The sequence below is a fragment of the Mobula birostris genome, chromosome 2 (genome assembly GCF_030028105.1).
Source record: "Mobula birostris isolate sMobBir1 chromosome 2, sMobBir1.hap1, whole genome shotgun sequence".
NCBI lineage: Eukaryota > Metazoa > Chordata > Chondrichthyes > Myliobatiformes > Myliobatidae > Mobula > Mobula birostris.
In genome coordinates, this window is record NC_092371.1 from 199999319 (window position 1) to 200022888 (window position 23570).

At 43.6% G+C, this 23570-nt stretch overlaps 1 protein-coding gene across 11 annotated transcripts in view; it reads right to left on the reverse strand.

The window, feature by feature from the left end:
- LOC140194009 (kelch-like protein 29) overlaps window positions 1-23570 on the reverse strand; it is a 483953-nt gene that overhangs the window by 111944 nt on the left and 348439 nt on the right. For 10 of the 11 annotated variants that reach the window (XR_011885023.1, XM_072251314.1, XM_072251315.1 and 7 more), the window contains one exon: window positions 23382-23459. The exons of the other annotated variant lie outside the window; for it this stretch is intronic. Coding sequence is in view for 9 of the 10 variants with exons in the window: in XM_072251314.1 (XP_072107415.1) it covers window positions 23382-23459 (78 nt within the window). In the remaining variant the exon portion in view is untranslated. The remainder of the gene's footprint in view (window positions 1-23381; window positions 23460-23570) is intronic. 11 annotated transcript variants of the gene reach the window in all.

Sequence of the window (23570 nt, forward strand, 5' to 3'; positions counted from 1 at the left end):
ATACACATTTCTCACAACCTCTCATAGTCCCAGAACATGTCACATAAAGAAGAAAGCACACCTATGCCTCTACTTGCTGAGGAGAGCTGGACTATACACATCTACACTCATGACCTTCTACAGATGTGCAGTAGAAAGCATTCTAACATAAGGCATGGTATGAAAACTGCACTGCTTAGTCAGAAAGGGTGTACAACAGGTAAGCAAAACTGCCCAACATATCACCAGCACCAGCCTACCTATCATCAAGGACATACAGTGTATATACGGTGAGATACCAGAAAAAGGCCAGCAATATCATGAAGGATCGCACCCATCCTGCTCATAATCTGTTTGTCCCACCCCATCAGGGAAGAGGCTATGTGGCATCCATACCAGGCTCACCAGACTCAAAACAGTTACTTTCACTAAGCTGTAAGGATGATCAACACTTCCAGCCACTAACCCACCCCACAACATCCCTCACCATCGCTGTATTTATATTTATTATTGTTTTGTTTTTGGCTTATCTTATTACTTTTTTCTGCACTGCACTGGATTCAGAGTAACAATTATTTCGTTCTCCTTTACAATTGTGTATAGGAAATGACATTAAGCAACCTTAAATCTTGGTATGCAGTTTAGTGGATTTACTATGTTCCTGTAACCATCACTGCAGTTTGATTGGCAATCTTACCTATGCAATTCTATAGTTAAAGGAACATTGGCAACATAATCAAGAACACAGAATGTCCTAGAACATAGAGCATTGAGCATAGAAGACTACAGCACGGTATAAGCCCTTTGGCCCGCAATCTCGTGCTGATTTATCAAAACCTATTCCACAATCAATGTAATCAGTGATTCCTATATAACCCTTCAGTTTAGTACATCTATATACGTGCCTAAGGGTCTGCTAAATGTCTCCATCATATCAGCCTCGACCATCACTCCTAGTAGCACATTCCAGGTACACAGTTCACACAGTGTAAGACCTACCTCTGATGTCTCTCCTAACTAAACTGTCTTCCACTCATCATAAGTCATTGCTTCATGTCTTTTCAAACTGATCAGTATTTCCCACTGTGGGGTGGGTTGCATATAGGCAATGAATACCACTGACCATTTATGACAGTGACTGATGAGGATGTGTGTCAGGTTGTGCCAGTGGTGGATTAGGGATGAAGCGATCCCAGAACTTGGATGGAGTGAATTTTATCTGATCCTTGATCCAGTGGTCCTCAAGGTGGTTTGATAACCACCACCAACATTAGACAGCTCGATTCTCTTGGTTACTCTGGTGGAGAATTATGTGCTGGACACAGAGACTGGCGAGGTGGCAGGTGAATACACGCTAGGCACGGAGCATATAAGTCTCTGTAACTCCCAGCTCCAATGGGATCCCATTACCAAGCACATCTTTCCTTCCCCCCCCTTTTTTTGCTTTCCACAGGGATTGCTCCCAAATGACTCCCTTGTCCATTCTTTCCTCCCCACTGATCTTCCTCCTGGTACTCATCCTTGCAAGCAGAACAGGTACCACATTTGCCCCTACACCTCCTCCCTCACTACCATTCAGAGCCCCAAGCAGTCTTTCCAGGTGAGGCGACACTTCACCTGTGAGTCTGCTGGAGCCATCTATTGTATCCAGTGCTCTCAGTGAGGTCAATGAATATCCGCGAGACCTGACACAGATTGGGAGAGCGCTTTGCCGAGCACCTACGCTCTATCTGCCAGAAAAAGCAGGACCTCCCAGTGGCCACCCTTTCAATTCCACTTCCCATTCCAACATGCCAGTCCATGGCCTCCTCTATTGCTGCAATGAGGCCACACTCAGGTTGGTAACCTCCAACTTGATGGCATGAACATCGATTTCTCGAGCTTCTGGTAACTGCATTCCACCCTCCACTTCTCCTTCATCATTCCCATTTGCCTTTCTCACCTCATCTCCTTACCTGCCCATCACTTCATCCAGTGCTCCGCCACATTCCCTTTCTTCCATGGCCTTCTGTCCTCTCCAATCAGATTCCCCCTTCTTCAGCCCTTTATCTCTTTCACCAATTGACTTCCGAACTCTTTACTTCCCCACTCCTTGTTTGAACCATCACCTACCACCTTGTACTTCTTCCTCCCCTCCCCCCACATGCTTACTCTGACTTCTCATCTTTTTTTTCCCATCCTGATGAAGGATCTCAGCCCAAAACATCAACTGTTTACCCTTTTTCTATAGATGCTGCCTGCCCTGCTGAATTCCTCCAGCATTTTGTGCAGCGTTGCTTTGATTTCCCGTATCTGCAGATTTTCTTGTTTGCTTCTTTAAATATACCCAGTGGGCTGGCCTACACAGCCGTCTAAGGTGACAAATTCCACAGATTCACCACCCTCTGACGAAGGGAATTTTTCCACAATTGTTCTAAGGGACACCCTTGAATTCTGAGGCTGTACTCTCCAGTCTTGGACTCTTTCACTATTGGAAACATTTGCCTATATCCACTTTACCTAGGCCTTTTGATATTTGGTAGATGTCAATGAGATCTCCCTTCATTCTTCTAAACTCCTGCACGTACAGGCCCAGAACTATCAAGCCATCCTTGTATGTTAACCCATTCTCGTGAACATCCTCTGGGCTCTCTCTAATGCCAGCACATTCTTCCTTAGATATGGGACCTAAAATTGTTTAAAATATTCCAAATATGGTCTGACCAATGCCTTAGAGAAACATAGAAAATCTACAGCAATATACAGGCCCTTTGGCCCACAATGCTGTGCCAAACGTACTTACCTTAGAACTACCTAGGCTTACCCATAGCCCCCTATTTTTCTAAGCTCCATGTACTTATCCAGGCTTATCTTAAAAGACTCTACCGTTCCCATCTCCAGCACCGCCGCCGGAAGCCTATTCCACGCACTCACCAGTCTCTGAGTAAAAAACTTACCCCTGACATCTCCTCTGAACCTACTTCCAAGCACCTTAAAACTATGCCCTCTCATGCTAGCCATTTCAGCCCTGGGAAAAAGCCACCTGACTATCCACACGATCAATGCCTCTCATTATTTTGTACACCTCTAACAGGTCACCTCTCATCCTCCATTGCTCCAAGGAGAAAAGGCAGAGTTCACGCAAACTATTCTCATAAGGCATGCTCCCCAATCCAGGCAACATCCTTGTAAGTCTCCTCTGCACCCTTTCTATGGTTTCCACGTCCTTCCTGTAGTGAGGCGACCAGAACTGAGCACAGTACTCCAAGTGGGGTCTGACTAGGGTCCTATATAGCTGCAACATTACCTCTCGGCTCTTAAACTCAATCCCACGGTTGATGCAGGCTAATGCACTGTATGCCTTCTTAACCACACAGTCAACCTGCACAGCAGCTTTGAGTGTCCTATGGACTTGGACCGCAAGATCCCTCTGATCCTCCACACTGCCAAGAGTCTTACCATTAATACTATATTCTGCCATCATATTTGACCTACCAAAATGAACCACTTCACACTTACCTGGGTTGAACTCTATCGGCCACTGCTCAGCCCAGTTTTTCATCCTATCAATGTCCTGCTGTAACCTCTGACAGCCCTCCATACTATCCACAACACCTCCTAGCCTTTCTGTCATCAGCATATTTACTAACCCACCCCTCCACTTCCTCATCCAGGTCATTTATAAAAATCACAAAGAGTAGGGGTCCCATAACAGATCCCTGAGGCACACCACTGGTCACCGACCTCCATGCAGAATATGACCCATCTACAACACTCTTTGCCTTCTGTGGGCAAGCCAGTTCTGGATCCACAAAGCAATGTCCCCTTGGATCCTATGCCTCCTTACTTTCTCAATTAGCCTTGCTTAGGGTACTTTAACAAATGCCTTGCTGAAATCCATATACACTACATCTACGGCTCTACTTTCATCAATGTCTTTAGTCACATCCTTAAAAAATTCAATCAGGCTCACAAGGCACAACCTGCCTTTGACAAAGCCATGCTGACTATTCCTAATCATATTATGCCTCTCCAAATGTTCATAAATCCTGCCTCTCAGGATAGAACATAGAATAGTACAGCACAGTACAGGCCCTTCGGCCCACAATGTTGCGCCGACCCTCAAACCCTGCCTCCCATATAAGCCCTCACCTTAGATTCCTCCATATACCTGTCTAGTAGTCTCTTAAACTTCACTAGTGTATCTGCCTCCACCACTGACTCAGGCAGTGCATTCCACACACCAACCACTCTCTGAGTAAAAAACCTTCCTCTAATATTTCCCTTGAACTTCCCACCCCTTACCTTAAAGCCATGTCCTCTTGTATTGAGCAGTGGTGCCCTGGGGAAGAGGCGCTGGCTATCCACTCTATCTATTCCTCTTATTATCTTGTACACCTCTATCATGTCTCCTCTCACCCTCCTTCTCTCCAAAGAGTAAAGCCCTAGCTCCCTTAATCTCTGATCATAATGCATACTTTCTAAACCAGGCAGCATCCTGGTAAATCTCCTCTGTACCCTTTCCAATGCTTCCACATCCTTCCTATAGTGAGGTGACCAGAACTGGATCTTCTACATCAACTTACCAACCACTGAAGTAAAACTCATTGGCCTATAATTTCCTGGGCTATCTCTACTCCCTTTCTTGAATAAGGGAACAACATCTGCAACCCTCCAATCCTCCGGAACATCTCCTGTCCTCATTGATGATGCAAAGATCATCACCAGAGGCTCAACAATCTTCTCCCTCGCTTCTCACAGTAGCCTGGGGTACATCCCCTCCGGCCCTGGTGACTTATCCAACTTGATGCTTTCCAAAAGCTCCAGCACATCCTCTTCCTTAATATCTACATGCTCAAGCTTTTCAGTCTGCTGCAAGTCATCCCTACAATCACCTTTTCCGTAGCGAATACTGAAGCAAAGTATTCATTAAGTACCTCTGGTATCTCCTCCTGTTCCATACACAGTTTTCCACTGTCACACTTGATTGGTCCTATTCTTTCACGTCTTATCCTCTTGCTCTTCATATACTTGTAGAATGTCTTGGGGTTTTGTTAATCCTGCCCGCCAAGGCCTTCTCATGGCTGCTTCTGGCTCTCCTAATTTCATTATTAAGCTCCTTCCTGTTAGCCTTATAATCTTCTATATCTCTATCATTACCTTGTTTTTTGAACCTTTCGTAAACTCTTCTTTTCTTCTTGACTAGATTTTCAACAGCCTTTGTACACAATAGTTCTTGTACCCTACCATCCTTTCCCTGTCTTATTGGAACGTACCTATGCAGAACTCCACGCAAATATCCCCTGAACATTTGCCACATTTCTTCTGTACATTTCCCATTTCCCTGAGAACATGTGTTCCCAATTAATGCTTCCAAGTTCCTTCCTGATAGCCTCATATTTCCCCTTACTCTAATTAAATACTTTCCTGACTTGTCTGTTCCTATCCCTCTCCAATGCTATGGTAAAGGAGATAGAATTGTGATCATTATCTCCAGACTGCTCTCCCACTGAGAGATCTGACACCTGATCAGGTTCATTTCCCAATACCAGATCAAGTACAGCCTCTCCTCTTGTAGGCTTATCTACATATTGTGTCAAGAAACCTTCCTGAACACACCTAACAAACTCCACCCCGTCTAAACCCTTTGCTCTATGGAGATGCCAATCAATATTTGGGAAATTAAAATCTCCCACCACGACAACCCTGTTGTTAATATACTTTTCCAGAATCTGTCTCCTTATCTGCTCCTTGATGTCCCTGTCTATAAAAAACACCCAGTAGAGTTATTGTCCTCTTTCTGTTCCTAACTTCCACCCACAGAGACTCAGTAGACAACCCCTGCATGACTTCCTCCTTTTCTGCAGCCGTGGTACTATCTCTGATCAGCAGTGCCACACCCTCACCTCTTCTGCCTCCCTCCCTGTTCTTTCTGAAACATATAAAGCCTGGCACTCTAAGTAACCATTCCTGCTCCTGAGCCATCCAAGTCTCTGTAATGACCACAACATCATAGCTCCAAGTACTGATCCACACTCTAAGCTCATCTGCTTTGTTGATAATACTCCTTGCATTATAAAAACACATCTCAAACCATCCATCTGAGCGCGTCCCTTCTCTATCACCTGCCCATCTTCCCTCTCGCACTGTCTACAAGCTTTCTCTATTTGTGAGCCAACCGCCCCTTCTTGTCTCTTCAGTTTGGTTCCCACTGAATGCTGTTATTAAGTAACAACATTACATCTTTGCTTTTATATTTTAGTCCTCTTGAAATGAATGCTATCATTGCATTTGCCTTCCTTACTACCAACTCAAATTGCTAGTTAACCTTTAGGGAATCCAGCACTTGGACTCCAAAGTTCCACTGCACCTTTGATTTCTGACTTTGCTACATTTAGGAAAATCATTTACACCTTTACTTTTTCTACTAAAGTGCATGACCAGTACATTTCCCTACACTGTATTCCATCAGCCACAGATCAGCCCATTCTCCTAATCTGTCTAAATCCTTCAGTCGACTCCCTAGATTCCGAACACTACCTGCCCCATCCACCTAGCTTTGTATCATCCGCAAACTTAGCCACAAAGCCATACCGTCTATCATTCAAAGCAACAGCATAAAACATGTCAAGTAGTGCACCCAATTCTGACCCTCCACAAAACACCACTAGACACCAGCAACCAACTAGAAAAGACGCACTTCATTCCCACTCTTTGCCTTCTGCCAATCAGCAGATCTTCTATCTTTCCTGTAATACCATGGATCTCTCTTTTTAAGCAGCCTCATGTGCAGCATCTTGTCAAAGACCTTCTGAAAATCCAAATAAACAAATAAACACCACCAACACTTCTTTGTCTGTCTTGCCTGATATTTTCTCAAAGAATTCCTACAGATTTGTCAAGCAAGCTTGCCCCCTGAGAAAACCATGCTGGCTTTAGCCTATTTTATTATGTGTCTCCAAATACCCCGAAGACTCATCCTTAAAAATAAGACTCCAATGTCTTTCCAACCACTTAAGTCAGGCTAGCTAAGTTATAACTTCCTTCCTTCTGCCTCCCTTCTTAAAGAGTGGAGTGACGTTTGCTATTTCCCAGTCCTCCTAAACCATTCCAGAATCTAGTGTTCCTTGAAAGATTACTGCCAATGCTTCTGCAAACTCTTCAGCTGTCTCCTTCAGAACCCTGGGGTATAGTCCATCTGGTCCAGGTGACTTATATATCTTCCTTCAGACCTTTTAACTTCCCAAGCACCTTCTCCATAGTAATAGTATCTGCAGTCCTTTCCACCCCGACACTTTTGAATTTCTGGCATGCTGTAGGAGTCTTCCAAAGTGAAGACTGACATAAAGCACTTATTCAGCTAATTTGTTATTTCTTTGCTTCCCGTCTAGCGGCTGCTGAGTGTCAATGGTTCCACAGATCTTCTCTAACAGCTCTGATGTTTTGCTTCTTCCAGCAGAAGACAATTTTTGGCATCGCATTGTCTTCTCCAACAAGGTCAATGATGTAATAGAATTTTCAACCTCCGTACTCAGAAATCTGGTCTTTCAACAGCTTGGGAAATTGCCTACAAAACAGCTTTCTATATTTTGGTAGTGGGTGATTGGGAATTCAATTGCGACTTAAAATATCAAACACAGGATCACACTAACTGTACAAGAGAAGCAGGTAGTGAATTTCAACCAGAGAGCCGAGCAATTCAAAGATAAGCGTTAACTTGCAAAAGCTGTTATTAAAAGAGTGATAAGATCATTTAAAAATCTGTCAGTCATGTCATGAGATAAAAGTAAAGTAATCCACGTACATTTAAAAATTGATCAAACATTTAAAATGTTTTTGGTCTGAAAATGAGGTAATGCATTTCCTTAAGGTCCATCTTTTTTCAGGCAGAACTCACCTGATTTTGAGGGCAACTTTTTTAAGAGATTGGATCCTTCTTTTTACAAAACAAGGTACATAATAAGGTAATCCCAAGATCATAGAATTTCAAACTTCGTCCTTGTATGGTCCAAATTTGCATAAAGTAGGTGGAAAGACTGGTGAAGTTTACAAGGTGGCAGGTACAGGTTAACCCTGGGAATATCTTGGCCCCTCCAGAATTTGAATTTTTTTAACATATAGATTATGAAGACATGTGGTTCCCTTTTATTGTCATTTAGTAATGCATGCATTAAGTGATAACACAGGACAAACCAAGACTGAAACAACTAACAAAACCACATAATTATACATATAGTTACAACAGTGCAACAATACCATTACTTGATGAAGAAGTCCGTGAGCACAGTAAAGTTCAAAGTTTCTCAAATGTCCCACATCTCACGCAGACGGGAGAAGGAAGAAAAACTCTCCCTGCCATGCCGACCACAATCCGACTCTGAGTCATCTGAAAACTTCCAGCTTTGATCAGCTCTCCGACACCGAGTACTGAGCGCCATCTCTGTCCGAGCGATTCGACCGCTTTCTCGGTCGCCAAAAGCAGGCAAGGCCAGGGATTTTGAGGCCTACCCTCCGAAAGATTCCTGACCACACAGTAACAACAGCAGCGGATAGGCATTTCAGAAATTTCTCCAGATGTTCCTCTGTGCTTTCACGTCTATCTCCATCAAATCAGAAATTGTCCACGGCCCCTATTTAACAGATACAACATCATTTTTCACCGCAGAGCTGCACACGCGCGGTGCACTGCCATCTTCTCCTCCCGCCGAATTTTACTTTGGGGATTGAGATCTTTAGAAAAGCTGCTGGGACATTTCATGCAGCCCAGGGACAGAGTCTGGGAAAAGTTTCCCACCCTACAAAGGCACTCCATGACATATCTTCCAACTCCAGTGTGGGCAGATGCAACACCATAGCCATATTGGTGTTGTCCTTGAAAATCATCTGTCCTCTCACTGGCTTTACAAATTTCAGGATTGCAGTTCATAGCTTTGCATTATCTGGACAGCTAAATGAGGATTATTTAAAGCAGCATATTTTCACCTTCCACTTGGTTTACAGCTTACACTTTATGATATATAATAAAATGTGAAGTTAAATGATAATTATATATAATCTAGTCACCTTTTTATTTCTACTCTTAATTAAATAGTGTCAGGAAACGTAGAGGAGGCTTGACCCAGCAGAGATGAATCAGTGGTGAGCGATTACTAAAAAACTGCAAAATAACAAGCCTCAAGGGGCCTCAAAACAAGAGAGAATGTATACATAACATGACAAAGCAACAAGGTAACTGAAGGCTAGGAGCAACTGGTTGAGGCTGGCTGGTTTGATGGGTGAACAAAGACTGTAGATGAGAGCTGGGTTTGAATAGGTTACAAGTGATGAGTTGGAAAAGAGTGGGAGGTGACTCCAGTTAGCTGTCTGTGCAGGCCTGAGAAGACCACCCCCCAACCCGACTCCTCCTACAGTCAGCACCTGATATAGGACAATCCAGATGGGTCTGGTAGAAATCTTCAATGATCAACGGATCCAAGATGAAATTGGATGGCGCCCAAGACCTCTCCTCCACGCCATACTCTTCCCAGTCGACCAGGTACTGCACACCCCTTCCATAACAACATGGATCCATCAACCAGCGAGCCACGTCCACCGGATCATCTTGCACCATCCTAGTTCAGGAGGCACAGGCTCAGGTGGGTTGTGTGGTCCATGGTCAACGGACCTGAGGCAGGTCACGTGGAAGGTAAGTGTGATCCTGAGGGATGGTGGCTGCTGGAGATGGTAAGTGACTAGATTGATGCGGTGGGTGCCCCAGCAACGCTCAACAAACCTGATTAACCCTAATCTAATCACTGGACTGTGGGAGGGAACTGGAGGACGTGGGGAAAATCCTTGCATTTCACAGGGAGGACAGACAGAGACTCCTTACACTGTGAACTCCCACACTCACCGAGCTGTAATAGTATTGTGCTATAGCCACTACACTACCATGAAGGAACCAATGAAGTGGGTGGGATGAGAGCTTTGGGAGATGGTGCGCAGGGGCAGACCTCGAGTAGACAGTCAGGCACAGACCCTAGGCCAGAGTAGTTTGGCTGGGGGCCACTGGTGGCAGTAGGCACAGCTGGCAGATAGGATGGCCCTCAATGCACTCTTCCAAGCATTCGGAAGTGGCACAGCTGTGCCCTAGCAGACTGTTGACACTTCCACAGGGAACAATGGGGATCGGTGGCAGTGAAGCACTTCAAAGAGTGACATACTGTGGCAGAGGAAGTGTGTAGATTGCGGGACAGCTCGGCCCACAGCAAACACTTCTTCCATGTGGAAGGGTTAGAGATGGCGAAGCATCACAGAAACTTGCTGATTGGCTGTTGACCTGAGCATGATAGCCAGAGGACAAACTCACCGAGCAGCGGAGGAGGAGGTAGAAGGCTCGGCAGAAGGGCAAGACGAATTGCGGGCCCCGGTCTGAGGCAACGTTCTGAGGGAAACTGTGGAGGCAAACTGCATGTTGGAGAACCAGGACCCTCATCTCAGTGGATGATGGAAATCTGGAGAGAGTAGTCAAGTGGCTGCCTTGGAGAAACAGACCACTAATGTTATAATCACTGCGGCCCCATAATGATATCCATGGCAACATAGGATCACAGGCATTGAGGGACCAGCAGGGGGCGCAGGAGCCCACAGGGTTGCTGGTTGGAGGCAGTGGATGGGGCACATTAAAGGAAAGCAGTGACAAGTCGATTTACATCCGTGATGATGGTGGCCATTGGAATAGGCATCGCAGAAAATCCAGAATGGTCAGAGAGGGGTGAAGAGTGGGCCCACTAGAATGCCTCAGAGTACACGGTGCTGGCACATACATGCATTTGTCAAGTATGGCAGCCGGAGCAGGCCTGTGTAATAGGGCCCGGTGAATCTTGTCTCAGGATCATAGATGATCAGAGCGAGGATTGGCAAGGATGGAATAATAGGCTGAGGGTTGATCTTGGTTTCAGTTGGGTCAAACTGTTGTGACAGGGCATACGCCTTAGCATTCTTGCTGTTGGGTTGATAGTAGATGGTGAAGTTGATGGTGAAGGGCCCAGTAAGCCTGGCCTTGTTTGGGTTGGTGGGTCTATTGAATGGATTTATGCTCCTGCTGGTCAGTCCAGATCAGGAAGGGCTGAATGTTTCCTGTCAGCCAATGTCTCCATTCCTCCTATGCCCAATAAGTGGCAAGTAGCTCCCTGTCTCCTACTCCATAATGGCGCTGCATGGAGTTGAACTTGCACAAGAAGGCACAAGGGTGCATCTTCCCATCCAGTCCTCACTGGGAGAGGATAGCCCTGGCACCCACATCAGATGAGTTCACCTCTACCACAAAAGATCCAGAGGGGTATGGGTGCCAGAGAAACCCAGAAAGGAAATACATGGGTTGTGAAACTGGCATCTTTCCAACTTGCAGTACAGTTGGGATGCGAGAAGATGCTGAACGATTGATTAGATGTGACAGAAATGGTCCTGGGGTTCCTTGGAGAAGCTGAAGATGTCATTGAGGTAGATGATCAAATATCTGTGTAGCATGTCTTGAAGAACCTCCTTGATGAAGGCTTGGAGAACAACTGGACTGTCAGAAAGTCCGAAACACACCACCAAGTATTTGTCAAACACGAAAAAATCTGCAGAGGCTGGAAATCCAAACCATCCCACAAAAAATGTTAGATGAACTCAGCCGTCCAGGCAGCATCGATGGAAAAGAATAAACTGTCAACGTTCTGGGCCGAGACCCTTCATCCTGGCCCGCTGCATTCCCCCAGCATTTTGTGTGTGTTACCAAGTATTCGTAGTGGCCAGAGGGTGTTATAAATGCTGTTTTCCACTCATCCCTCAGCAGATGCAAATCAGGTTGTACGTGCACCATAGATCCAGTTTAGTGAAAATCTGGGTCCTATGAAGTGTTTCAAATCCCCTATCGATCAAGGGGCGAGGGTAGCAGTTCTTAATGGTGATTTTGTTAAGTGCATGGCAGCCAATGCTGTGATAAAGACTCCCATCTTTCTTCTTGATAAAGAAAAATTCTGCACCATCTGGGGACTGGGATGGTAGAATGAAGCTTTAGAGTGGTCCTTCAGCTATGTAGCCATTCATATCTCGGGTCTCAGGAAAGGAGAGGGAGCTGGCGGTGTGCTGAACTCCCTTTTACTGAAGGCAATAGCTGGAGTTTAGTGAGGTCCAGGGTTTCCTCGTCTCCATGGATTTATGGGGAAGTCACCTGAGGTTGCAGGCACGTGATCTGGCAGGTGGATCCCCCAACTCAGATGACCAGGTGAACTAAGGATCCTGAGTGGAGAGCCAGGGGTAACCCAAGATAAGAGGAGTGTTGGGTGAGTCAATCAGGAGGAACTTGGTGGACTCGCGATGCTCTCTGATGCTCATGTGCACAGGCCGCGTCTGTGCTCAGACTAGCCCAGGTCCCAATGGATAACCTTAAATGGTAATAATGCAGAAGGGGTGAGAGATAGGCTTAGAAGGGAGTCCAACGTGCACCTCCAGTGTCTGGTCCAGAAAGTTGTCTCCTGCACCAGAATTCACCAGAGCCTCCTGTGTGGAGGAGGACAAAGACAGTAAGTCGGGATATGGTGCTGGAATGAGAGGCCAGATAGAAGGCCCAATGTCTCTACCAGATGGTGCCGTTTGCTCTGATGCAGTAGCCATTTGAAGAGTGAGTGCTCAGGGGCACTGTAGTAAGTGCACAAATTAATCCTCCCTCAATGATCACACTCTTGGAGAGTTCGGAGAGCTCTCCCTAACTGCACGAGTTCCAGAGGCATCGCTGGTGAGGGTCCTGCAACCTGAAATGGTCCTGGGAACAGAACTGAGGTTCTGGCTGGTGATCTAGTGCTGTTCCATTAGATGCTTGTCAATACCAAGGGCCAGAGTGATGAGGCTTTTGAGGTCACTGGGCATCTCCCAGGTAAACAGCTCATGTTTCAAGCACTAAGAGGCCTCGATGGTAATGGGCCAGCAGTGCTTGCATGTTCCAGCTGCACTCCGCAGCAAAGGTCCTAAATTCCATAGTGTAATCCACCACCAAAGGTGAGCCTTTACGCGAGCAAAGTATCCGATCTGCTGCCTCGCGTCCACTTCCTAGATGGTTGAAATCCCACCACCTCTCAGCAATGGATTCCTCATATTGATTGCAGATGTCCTAGCTCAAGGCAGCTCAGGTCAGAGCTCGCCCATTCAACAGAGAAATGATGAAGGCAACCTTGGCTCAGTCCATAGAATACACAGATGGCCGTAGCTGGAAGTGCAAGATGCACTGGGACAGGAGGGTGCGGCACCAGGTTGGGGATCCATCAAAGAGTTTAATTACCAGAATCTATGTCTCTGAGGGAGGAAGCTGATTGAAGCAGGGTTTCTGCAATAATATGCAGAGTTGGTTGAGAGCAGCAAGCAGATGGTCAACCATTTCCTGCTGTTTCTGGGTCAGGCACTTGTTAAGGTGGACAATTTCCTTTTGAAATTTTCAAACTCTGCTGGGTCATTTGCTGGTTTACCCACCTTGTCAGGAAACGTAGAGGAGGCTTGACCCAAAAGCAGAGGAGCAGCAGAGTCAATTTCGCAGTGAGTGAACATTTTAATAACAAACGACAAAATTACAATCCACCAGGGGCCAGCAAAAAAGAGAGAACAGATACTTAACAAGGCAAGGCAACAAGGTAACTGAAGGCTAGGGGCAACTCATTGAGAATGGCTGCTTTAATGGGTGAATAAGGAATATAGATGAGTGCTGGGTTTAAAAAGGTTGCAGGAGATATGTTGGAAATGAATGCCATGTGATTCCTGTTAGCTGAGTGAAGACTGGGAGATGCCTACTGTGTGGGCCTGACCAACAGTCCATTAGGGTATATGTTGATAGCACAATGACAAAACTGTAAAAAAATATCAAAGATGAACTGGGTGATAGGACTTCAAAGAGTGCAGTATTCAAAAACATAAACATGGGCTCTGTTTTGTATGACTCAATGTTCAGGTAGGGTTACCTAATGATGACAGGGGATTGTTATGCTCCAAGCAGCTCATGGAGAATCTTTCTTAAACTTGAAATGAAACAATATTGAAACCATTATAGGTTATGTGTAAATTAGCTTTCTAATAGAAACTGCTAATGTGAAGACTGATCCAATTCATGCTTAATGCTTCAGCTCGAAGTGTTGTTGGGACAAGGAATTCTTTCCTACTTTTTGTTGAGTTAACCTTTTACTGGAAACAAAAACTCAAATCTATGTGTTCTAAGTTGGTGAGAAAGGACAGGCAGGGGACAAAACATAAATATAGCCAGTTAGAGGGGTTGAAATGTGTCTATTTCAATGCTAGTATTAGGAATAAAGGGGATGAACTTACGGCTATAGAAAGGGAGGGCACTGCAGAGGGAGTGTCCACTGAGTCAGTGTGGGTGGAAGACAGAAATAGGAAGGGATCAATCACTGCGCTGGGAGTAGTCTATAGGCCCCCAAATAGCCCTCGGGACACCGAGGAGCAGATAAGCAGGCAGATTTTAGAATAGTGCAGGAAATACAGGGTTGTAGTTATGGGTGATTTCAACTTCCCTCATATTGACTGGCACCTCCTGTCTGCAAGGGGCTGAATTTGTCAGGTGTATTCAAGAAGGATTCCTGACACAGTATGTGGACCAGCTGAGGGAGGAGAGGCCATACTGGATCAAGTTCTGGGTAATGAATCTGGTCAGGTGGCAGACCTCTTGGTGGGGGAGCATTTTGGTGAGAGTGACCACAACTCCCTTAGCTTCAGCATAGCTATGGAAAAGGATAAAAACAGACAAAATGGGGAAGTGCTTAACTGGGGAAGGGCTGACTATGAAGGGATGAGGCAGGAACTAGCGAGGGTAAATTGGAAACAGATGTTCAAGGGTGAAAGCACAGAAGTAATGTGGAGGAAGTTTGGGGACCACTTGTGCTGGGTTCAGGAGAGGTTTGTCCCACTGAGGCAAGGAAAAAATGGTAGGAAAAGGGAACCATGGCTGACAAAACACGTGAGGCAACTCGTCAAGAGGAAGAAGGAAGCATATGTTAGATACAAGAAGCAGGAAGCAGGAGGGGCTTATGAGAAATATAGGGTAGCCAGGAAGGAGCTTAAGAAAGGATTTAGGAGAGCTCGAAGGGGGCATGAGAAGGCCTTGACATGTCAGATTAAGGAGAACCTCAAAGCGTTCTATGTGTATGTGAAGAACAGAAGGATGACAAGAATGAAGGTGGGGCCGCTAAAGGATAAAGAAGGCAGCATGTGCCTGGAGGCGGAGTAGGTTGGGGAGGTCCTAAATGAACATTTTGCTTCAGTATTCACAAGTGAAAAGGACCTTGATCAGGGTGAGATCGAAATAGAACAGGCCTGTGTGCTGGACAATGTGGAGATTGAGGAAGAAGTAGTGTTGGATCATCTTAAAAACATCAAGATTGATAAGTCCCCAGGGCCGGACGTGATATACCCCAGACTGCTGTTGGAAGTGAGAGAAGAGATTGCTGGAGCAGTAGCAATGATCTTTGAATCCTCTTTGGCTGCAGGGGAGGTGCTGGAGGATTGGAGAATGGCAAATGTAGTTCCCTCGTTTGAAAAAGGTAATAGGGAGAATCCTGGGAACTACAGACCGGTGAGTCTTATGTTGGTGGCCTGCAAACTATTGGAAAGGATTCTTAAGGATAGGATCTACGAGCATTTGGAGAAGTACAGTCTATTCAAGGATAGTCAACATGGCTTTGTGAAGGGAAGGTTGTGCCTCACAAGCCTACTGAGTTTTTTGAAGAGGTAACAAAAGAAATTGATGAGGGTAGGGCAGTAGATGTGGTCTACATGGATTTTAGCAAGGCATTTGACAAGGTCCCCCATGAGAGACTCATCCAGAAAGTCATGAGGCATGGGATCAGTGGAACCTTGGCTATTTGGATAAAAAATTGGCTTACAGGAAGAAAGCAGAGGGTAGTAGTGGAAGGAAAGTATTCTGCCTGGAGGTCAGTGACTAGTGGAGTGCCGCAAGGTTCTGTCCTGGGACCCCTGCTCTTTGTGATTTTTATAAATGACCTAGATGAAGAGGCGGAAGGATGCGTGAGTAAGTTTGTGGATGACACGAAGATTGGAGGAGTTGTGGATGGAGCTGTAGGTTGTCGAAAGTTACAAGAGGATATAGACAGGATGCAGAGTTGGGCAGAAAAGTGGCAGATGGAGTTCAATCCGGATAAGTGTGAGGTGATGCATTTTAGAAAGACAAACCAGAAGGCTGAGTACAGGGTTAATGGTTGGTTACTTAAGAGTGTGGATGAACAGAGGGACCTTGGGGTTCAAATCCATACAGTGCTCAAGGTCGCTGCACAGGTTGATAGGATAGTTAAGAAGGCCTATGAGATGCTACGCTTCATTAATAGGGGGATTGAGCAAGAGTGGAGAGCTCATGTTGCAACTCTACAAATCTCTGGTGAGACCACACTTAGAGTATTGTGTTCAGTTCTGGTCACCTCATTATAGGAAGGATGTTGAAGCTATGGAGAGGGTGCAGAGGAGATTTACCAGGATGTTGCCTGAATTGGAAAACAAGTCTTATGAGGTAAGGGTAGCAGAGCTGGGACTTTTCTCTTTGGAGCATAGAAGGATGAGAGGGGACTTGATAGAGGTCTACAAGATTATGACAGGCATAGATAGGGTGGATAGCCAGTATCTGTTTCCCAGTGCACGAATTGCAAACACCAGAGGACATATGTACAAAGTTAAGGGAGGGAAATTTAGGGGAGACAGCAGTGGTAAGTTTTTTTTACACAGAGGGTTGTGGGTGCCTGAAATGACTTGCCTGGGATGCTGGTGGAGGCTAAAACATTGGGGGTATTTAAGAGCCTCTTGGACAGGCACTTGGATGAAAGAAAAATAGAGGGTTACAGGGTAGTGTGGGTTTAGTACCTCTTTTTTTAAAAGAGTATATGGGTTGGCACAACATCGAGGGCCGAAAGGCCTGTACTGTGCTGTAGTATTCTAGTGTCTAGTGTCTGTCAAATTGTGTACTTGGTGATACAGTCTGGGATTCTCAGGTGCACTGCTTGTGAAGGTCATTCATTTTACACTAGCACAATCTATATTTGAAGTTTATTTCAGAAGTCATCCATTACTCCGCACAAGTCATTCCACAGAACTTCTTCATTAGTGAAGAACTCAGTTGTATTTTCAGTGAGAGACTGATAAGTGTCTGTACAATAATTCCATTTAATGAACTGTAACATTAAGGACTGCTCATCTTTAATGAATTGCAATCTGTACCAAACATTAAACAAGGGCTTTAATTTATTTTTGTTAGACTTGTTTTGGCACACAGCACCAAAACTCTTGACAGACAAAAAAATTACTATTTTACCACAGCTATATTATTTAAGGCTATAATATCCAGCTGTAGCATAATGCAGTTTTGTACATGAAACAACATTGTGCTTTCTCAGGATTAAGGGCAGTATCCAACTTCTAAGTGTGCTGAAGCACGGTTTCAGGTATAAAGCATCTGTAAAGCAGAGTAAAGTCACATTTTAAAAGTGGTACTCTTGAGAACTTAAAAGATTGTATGCCAATTTGTAAACACCAGTTCTGCAGTTTAGCGTCTGTAAAGCAGAGTAGTTATATTTTTAAAGTTCCACTGGTACTTTTGAAAACTTTAAAATTGTAAGTTCTGTAAAAACATGTAAATAATGATAAATAATTCGGTATAACATATTAAACATTTAAAAAGCTTTGTAATTTCTCTTCTGAGTTTATGTAGAAAGACTGGCTAAATTAAGGAATGAATTTGCAGTTTTGTGTAATTGGAAATGTTGCAATTGCTGATACATCAGGTATAACTGATCACAATAGTTTAGAGCCTGATAGCATGAAAACAAGCCCTTCGGCTCAATCTATCAGTGCAAAGAGAGCTCAATAATTTGTGCTGTGATTCTAATTGCAAGATTAGAATTTTAATACTTGATCCAAAATCTTAATTCACTAACTGATGGGAAATTTTACTTTAAGTTTTATATGAAACTAAAGTATTATCAGCGATGACAAGCAACCAAGGAAATGTACCAATTCATTATCAGTTCTGCAAGATTCTTATTTGAGTTACTGTTCCCTGCCTAACAATGAGATGAATACACAAATAGTTTTTTTAGTGCTAACCATAAAAGTTACCAAATTATCACATCCATAACTGGACATTCTATATTGAATTCAAAAATCACTCAATATATCTAATTAACTCTTAAATGCCAAATGGCTGATTCTGTCCTGATTCCTGAAACTCCAGTGCATTAAGGAGTGGGAAGTCCTGGGGTTAACAGAAATAGAGTGATGAAAGAATTTGGACGAAAACTTGTTCTGTCTTGTATATTCCCTTAAAATCTGTAGTGTTACTTTCCTTCTCAGATTAGCATTTAAAGGGCACTTTCACTGACTTTGTGTGCAATTTACAACCAGATATGAGAAGAGAAGAACATCAATAAGTAACTTAAGAAGTGTTGAATTAGTTGGCCTCCATTTCATAAATGTTTTAGACCTCTGCTGCATTTTTTCTAGAAAGTCACTACACACCAAAAGTAGCTACAAAAAGCCTGTGGGATCATAACATTTAATGATTCATATCTTCCAGTTTATTAAAAACCTTTCCTTGTGGACACCCCTCCTTTCTCCTGTTCTCTGTGCCATAAAAACTTACTCTTTTTCTAAAGCAACACACACAAAATGTTGGACGAACTCAGCAAGTCTGAGAGTATCCTAAGATCAAAGAAGATACTAAAAGCTCTTTTAAGTATATAAAGGGTAAAAGAGAGTTGAGGGTAGATATAGTACCAATACAAGATGATGCTGCAGATATTGTAATGAGAGACGCAGAGGTAGCAGAGGAACTGAATGCATATTTTGCATCAGTCTTCACAGTGGAAGATATCTGTAGTATACCGGACATTCAAGTGTGTCAGGGAAGTGAAGTATGCGCAGCGAAAATTACGACTGAGATGGTGCTCAGGAAGCATAATGGTCTGAGGGTGGATAAGTCTCCTGGACCTGATGAAATGCACCCTCGGGTTCTGAAGGAAGTAGCTGGAGAAACTGCAGAGAGATTAATAATGATCTTTCAAGAATCTATGGATTCTGGCATTGACTGGAAAATTGCAAATGTTACTCTGCTATTTAAGAAGGGTGGGAGGCAGCAGAAAGGAATCTATAGACCTGTTAGTTTGACATCAGTGGTTGGGAAGCTGTTGGAATTGATTGTTAGGGATGAGATTATGGAATATCTGGAGGCACATGACAAGATTGGCCAAAGCCAGTATGGTTTCCTGAAAATCCTGCCTGAATAACCTATAGCAATTTTTGAGGAAATTACAAGCAGGGTAGACAAAGGAGATGCAGTAGATGTGGTGTACTTGGATTTTCAGAAGGCCTTTGACAAGGTGCCACATATGACGCTGCTTAGCAAGGTAAGAGCCCATGGAATTACAGGGAAGTTACTAGCATGTGTGCAGCATTGGTTGGTTGGCAGAAAACAGAGAGTGGGAATAAAGTGATCCGATTCTGGCTGGCTGCCGGTTACCAGTGGAGTTCCATGGGGTTGGTCTTGGGACTGCTGCTTTTTACAGTGCATGCCAATGATTTGGACTACAGGATTAATGGATTTGTGGCTAAATTTGCCGATGATACAAAGATAAATGGAGGAGTCGGTAATGTTGAGGAAACAGAGAGCCTGCAGAGAGACTTAGATAGTTTAGGGGAATGGGCAAAGAAGTAGCAAATAAATACAATGTTGGGAAGTATATGGTCATGCACTTCGGTGAAGAAATAAAGGGACAGACTATTATTTAGATGGGGAGAGAATTCAAAATGCTGAGATGCAAAGGGACTTATGCAGGATACCCTAAAGGTTAACCTCCAGATTGAGTCAGTAGGGAATAAAGGGAGCATTTTCTGGCTGGCTGCCAGTGACTAGTGCTGTTCCACAGTGGTCTGTATTGGGACTGATTCTTTTTACTTTATATGTCAATGATTTGGATGCTGCGATTAATGGCTTTGTTGAAAAGTCTGCAGGTGCTATGAAGATAGGTAGAGGGGCAGGTAGTTTTGAGAAAGTTGAGAGGCTACAGAAGGACAGACAGATTAGGAGAATGGCCAATGAATAGCAGATGGAATACAATGTCCAGAACTGTTTGGTCATGCACTTTGGTAGAAGAAATGAAAGGGTTAACTATTCTCTAACTGGAGAGAAACTACAAAAAGCTGCGATGCAACGGGACTTTGAGGTCCTTGTGCAGGATTCCCTAGAGGTTAATTTGCAGGTTGAGTCTGTGGTGAAGAAGGCAAATGCAATATCAGCATTCATTTCAAGGGGACTAGAATATTAAAGCAAGGATGTTATACTGAGACTTTATAAAACACTGGTGAGGCCTCACTTGCAGTATTGTGAGCAGTTCTGGGCCCCTTATCTTTGTGCCGAAACTGAAGAGGGTCCAAAGGAGGTTCACAAAAATGATTCAAGGATTGAATGGCTTGTCATATGAAGGGTGTCTGATGACTTTGGGCCTGTATTCACCAGAATTTAGAAGAATGAGGGGGTGACTTTATTGAAACTATTGAATGGTAAAAGTCCTTGATAAAGTGGATGTTTCCTATGGTGGGAAGTCTAAGACCAAATGACACAGACTCAGAATGGGGGATCGTCCTTTTAGAACGGAGATGAGGAGGAATTTCTTCAGCCAGAATTCTTTGCCCATGGCAGCTGTGGAGGCCAAGTCCTTATGTATATTTAAGGCAGTGGTTGATAAGATTCTTGATTGTTCAGGACATGAAGGGATATGGGGAGAAGGCAGGAGATTGGGACTGAAGGAAAATTGGATCAGATGATGATGAAATAGTGGAACAGATTTGAAGGGCCAAATGGCCGAATCTGTTCCTATATCTTATGGTGTATGAGTGGATAAAGGAGAGAGGAGGGGGGGACACAGGGAGAAGTAAGGCAGGTGAGAAGAAATGAAAGTTTAAAGTGTGGAATAGAGGGGGGCGGGGAGATTTGTTCATCAGAAGGAGATATCAATATTCATGCCATCAGGTTCGAGGCTACCCAGATGTTGCTCCTCTACCCTGAAGGTAGCCTCTTCTTGGCACAAGAGGAGGCCATGGATTGACACTTTGGAAGTGGAATGGGAATCAGAATTGGAATGTTTCATCACTGGGAAGTACTGCAAAATCTCATCCTATAAGAAGTTTGTACATTCTCCTGTGACCCCCAGATCCTCCTGTTTCCTCCCACTGTCCAAAGACATATTGGTTGATTGGTTAATTGGTCATTGTAAATTGTCCAGTAATAAGCCAGAGTTAAACAGGGGGGCTGCTGGAAGGGGCAGCTTGAAGGGCCGGAAAGGCCAATTCCACACTATATTTCAATAAATAAATATTAGTTCCAATAAGGTGTTCAGACTATAATGATAATCAAGGTTATTTTATGTTGTTAAGCTTCTGCAGTTTTAAAAATCTATATAAGGGCATAATAATCAGAAACAGGAATCAGCCTTTTAGCTCCTAGAGCCTGTGCGACTATCCGTGAATTTCAAGCTGATCTGTGGCTTCAGCTTCACTTTCCCGTACTACACCCGTATCCTCCACTTCTCAAAACAACAATAAATCAATTGGATCTCTGCTTGAAATGAACTCAGTTCCCAAGTTTTTTCATAATCACAGCCCTCTGGGATACAGTTTTACGAAGATTCACCAATATCTAACTGAAGAAAATTCTTATTTCAATATTGAATTGCTTACCCTTATTCTGAGATTCTGACCCTTGGTTCTGGACTCTTCAGCCAAGGGAACACCTTCTTGCAACCAGTCTATCAACCCTTTTTGGAATTTTATTTAGTTTCAATGAGATCACATGCTATTTTTTAAACTCTAAAGAATCCATACAGAAAAGAACTTTAACATTCTTCAATTCATTTTCTTCAATGCAATTTCTCAATTCGCAGCAGGTACATTATAACTGAATTACTATTATATACGGAGTACATTTAAATACATTGCACATGATGTTAGTTTGAAATTACTTATAAAACAGAAAACACTTCAGATCTTTTTTAATTGTTAACATATTGATATTGGTTTCAAGTCTCAGCTGTACATTTACTTCAAAGTTTTCCTCTTTGTGTTGAGCAATTTTGCCAGAATATCCCATAATTGGCTTCTTACCACAATGTTTTGTTTCCACATGATTGTGAGCTTGCAAGCTTCTTCCCATGAACAGCCTACAAAACTACAGTGCAATAACATGACTTTCTGGTGCTACACATGTCTGAAGACAAGCACGATGTACAAACACTTTTAAAATTCAATCAAATGAACCAGACAGGGAATTTTAAAAGAATGAGTGAGTAAGCATGCGAGTGAGTGAGTATGGGCGTCCAAATTATTAGTCTTTTAAAATTCTCTCTGGTTCACGTGATTGAATCTTAAAAGTTCTTGGAGTACACTGCCCCTATAAAGGTTCTCAAAGTCTGCCAATATTTTAAAACGAGAAAACAAGAATACATTGAGAGAATCATAAGCTTCATACAAGCAATGAGTAAGCAAAGGCACCAAAAGAACTATCTTTGGAAATTATCTGCCAACTTTTTAGCTTTGAATAAATATTGATAAACATACAGTAAGTGAACCTACAGACAGGCACAAGTCTATTTTCCTACATGTTCATAAATTTCAGTAACAACCTAGGAATAAGTGAATGGTAATTCAACAGGACTATAGTCTCTATTCTAAGTTTCAAAAACATTTTAAACTCTGCGCAGGTTAGTATGGTTGATTAGTATAATTATGGATTGCTTTCCTAGAAAATGATTTTTTCATTACTTGCAAACTCTCAAAACTCTGAGCAAGGATTTCTCAACGTTTTACTGGAAAAAACAAGGGTACAGTGGGTGAATGTGGAGATAGGCAGAATGGCAGAATTGTGGGGAGGGAAGAAAATGATAGGTTGGCTTAGTCCACTCTTCACTGTGATCATCTAAAAACAACTTGGAGACTAGAGGAGAGTTATTTGCTTCCTAAACTCAAATGCATCTAGAATATTTACTTATGGAAGGGAAGAAGCTCTATGCTAATGTTAATCCTTTTGTCCTCAAATGTAAACAAATTAGATTAAACCTTTTAAATAGAGGAGGGAGGATTTGATTCTATACCAAATCTGTTCTGAGGATGTGGATTGTTAGTTGTTTAATGCACATGAGATAAATAGCCAACAAAGACGAGGAATCTTGGTTGAGGAGCCGAATTATGCTGCGGTGAACTGGATCACAGAACAGATTCGTTGGCCATTTATTGCACTGTGTCATGAGTTACAAACGGCAACTCATGGAAGATAACCTGAACGGCTGGAGTGAAGTATTTTGCTGGAGTCTCAGTTCTCAGAAGGCCCTGATCAGCTAAAGACACCTCACCTGCTTGAAGTTCCTCCGTAGTGTCAAGTCTGGGTTGAGCTTGGTCCATGGTGCTGACAGGGGACTCGCGTCGATCACCTCCAGAGATTTTCCAGGGTAGAGTCAAAAGACATAAATTACTCAAGAGTTATTTGTGATGAGGCCATTAAATTGTTGCCATATGATCAACTCCACATGTCTTACCCAGCT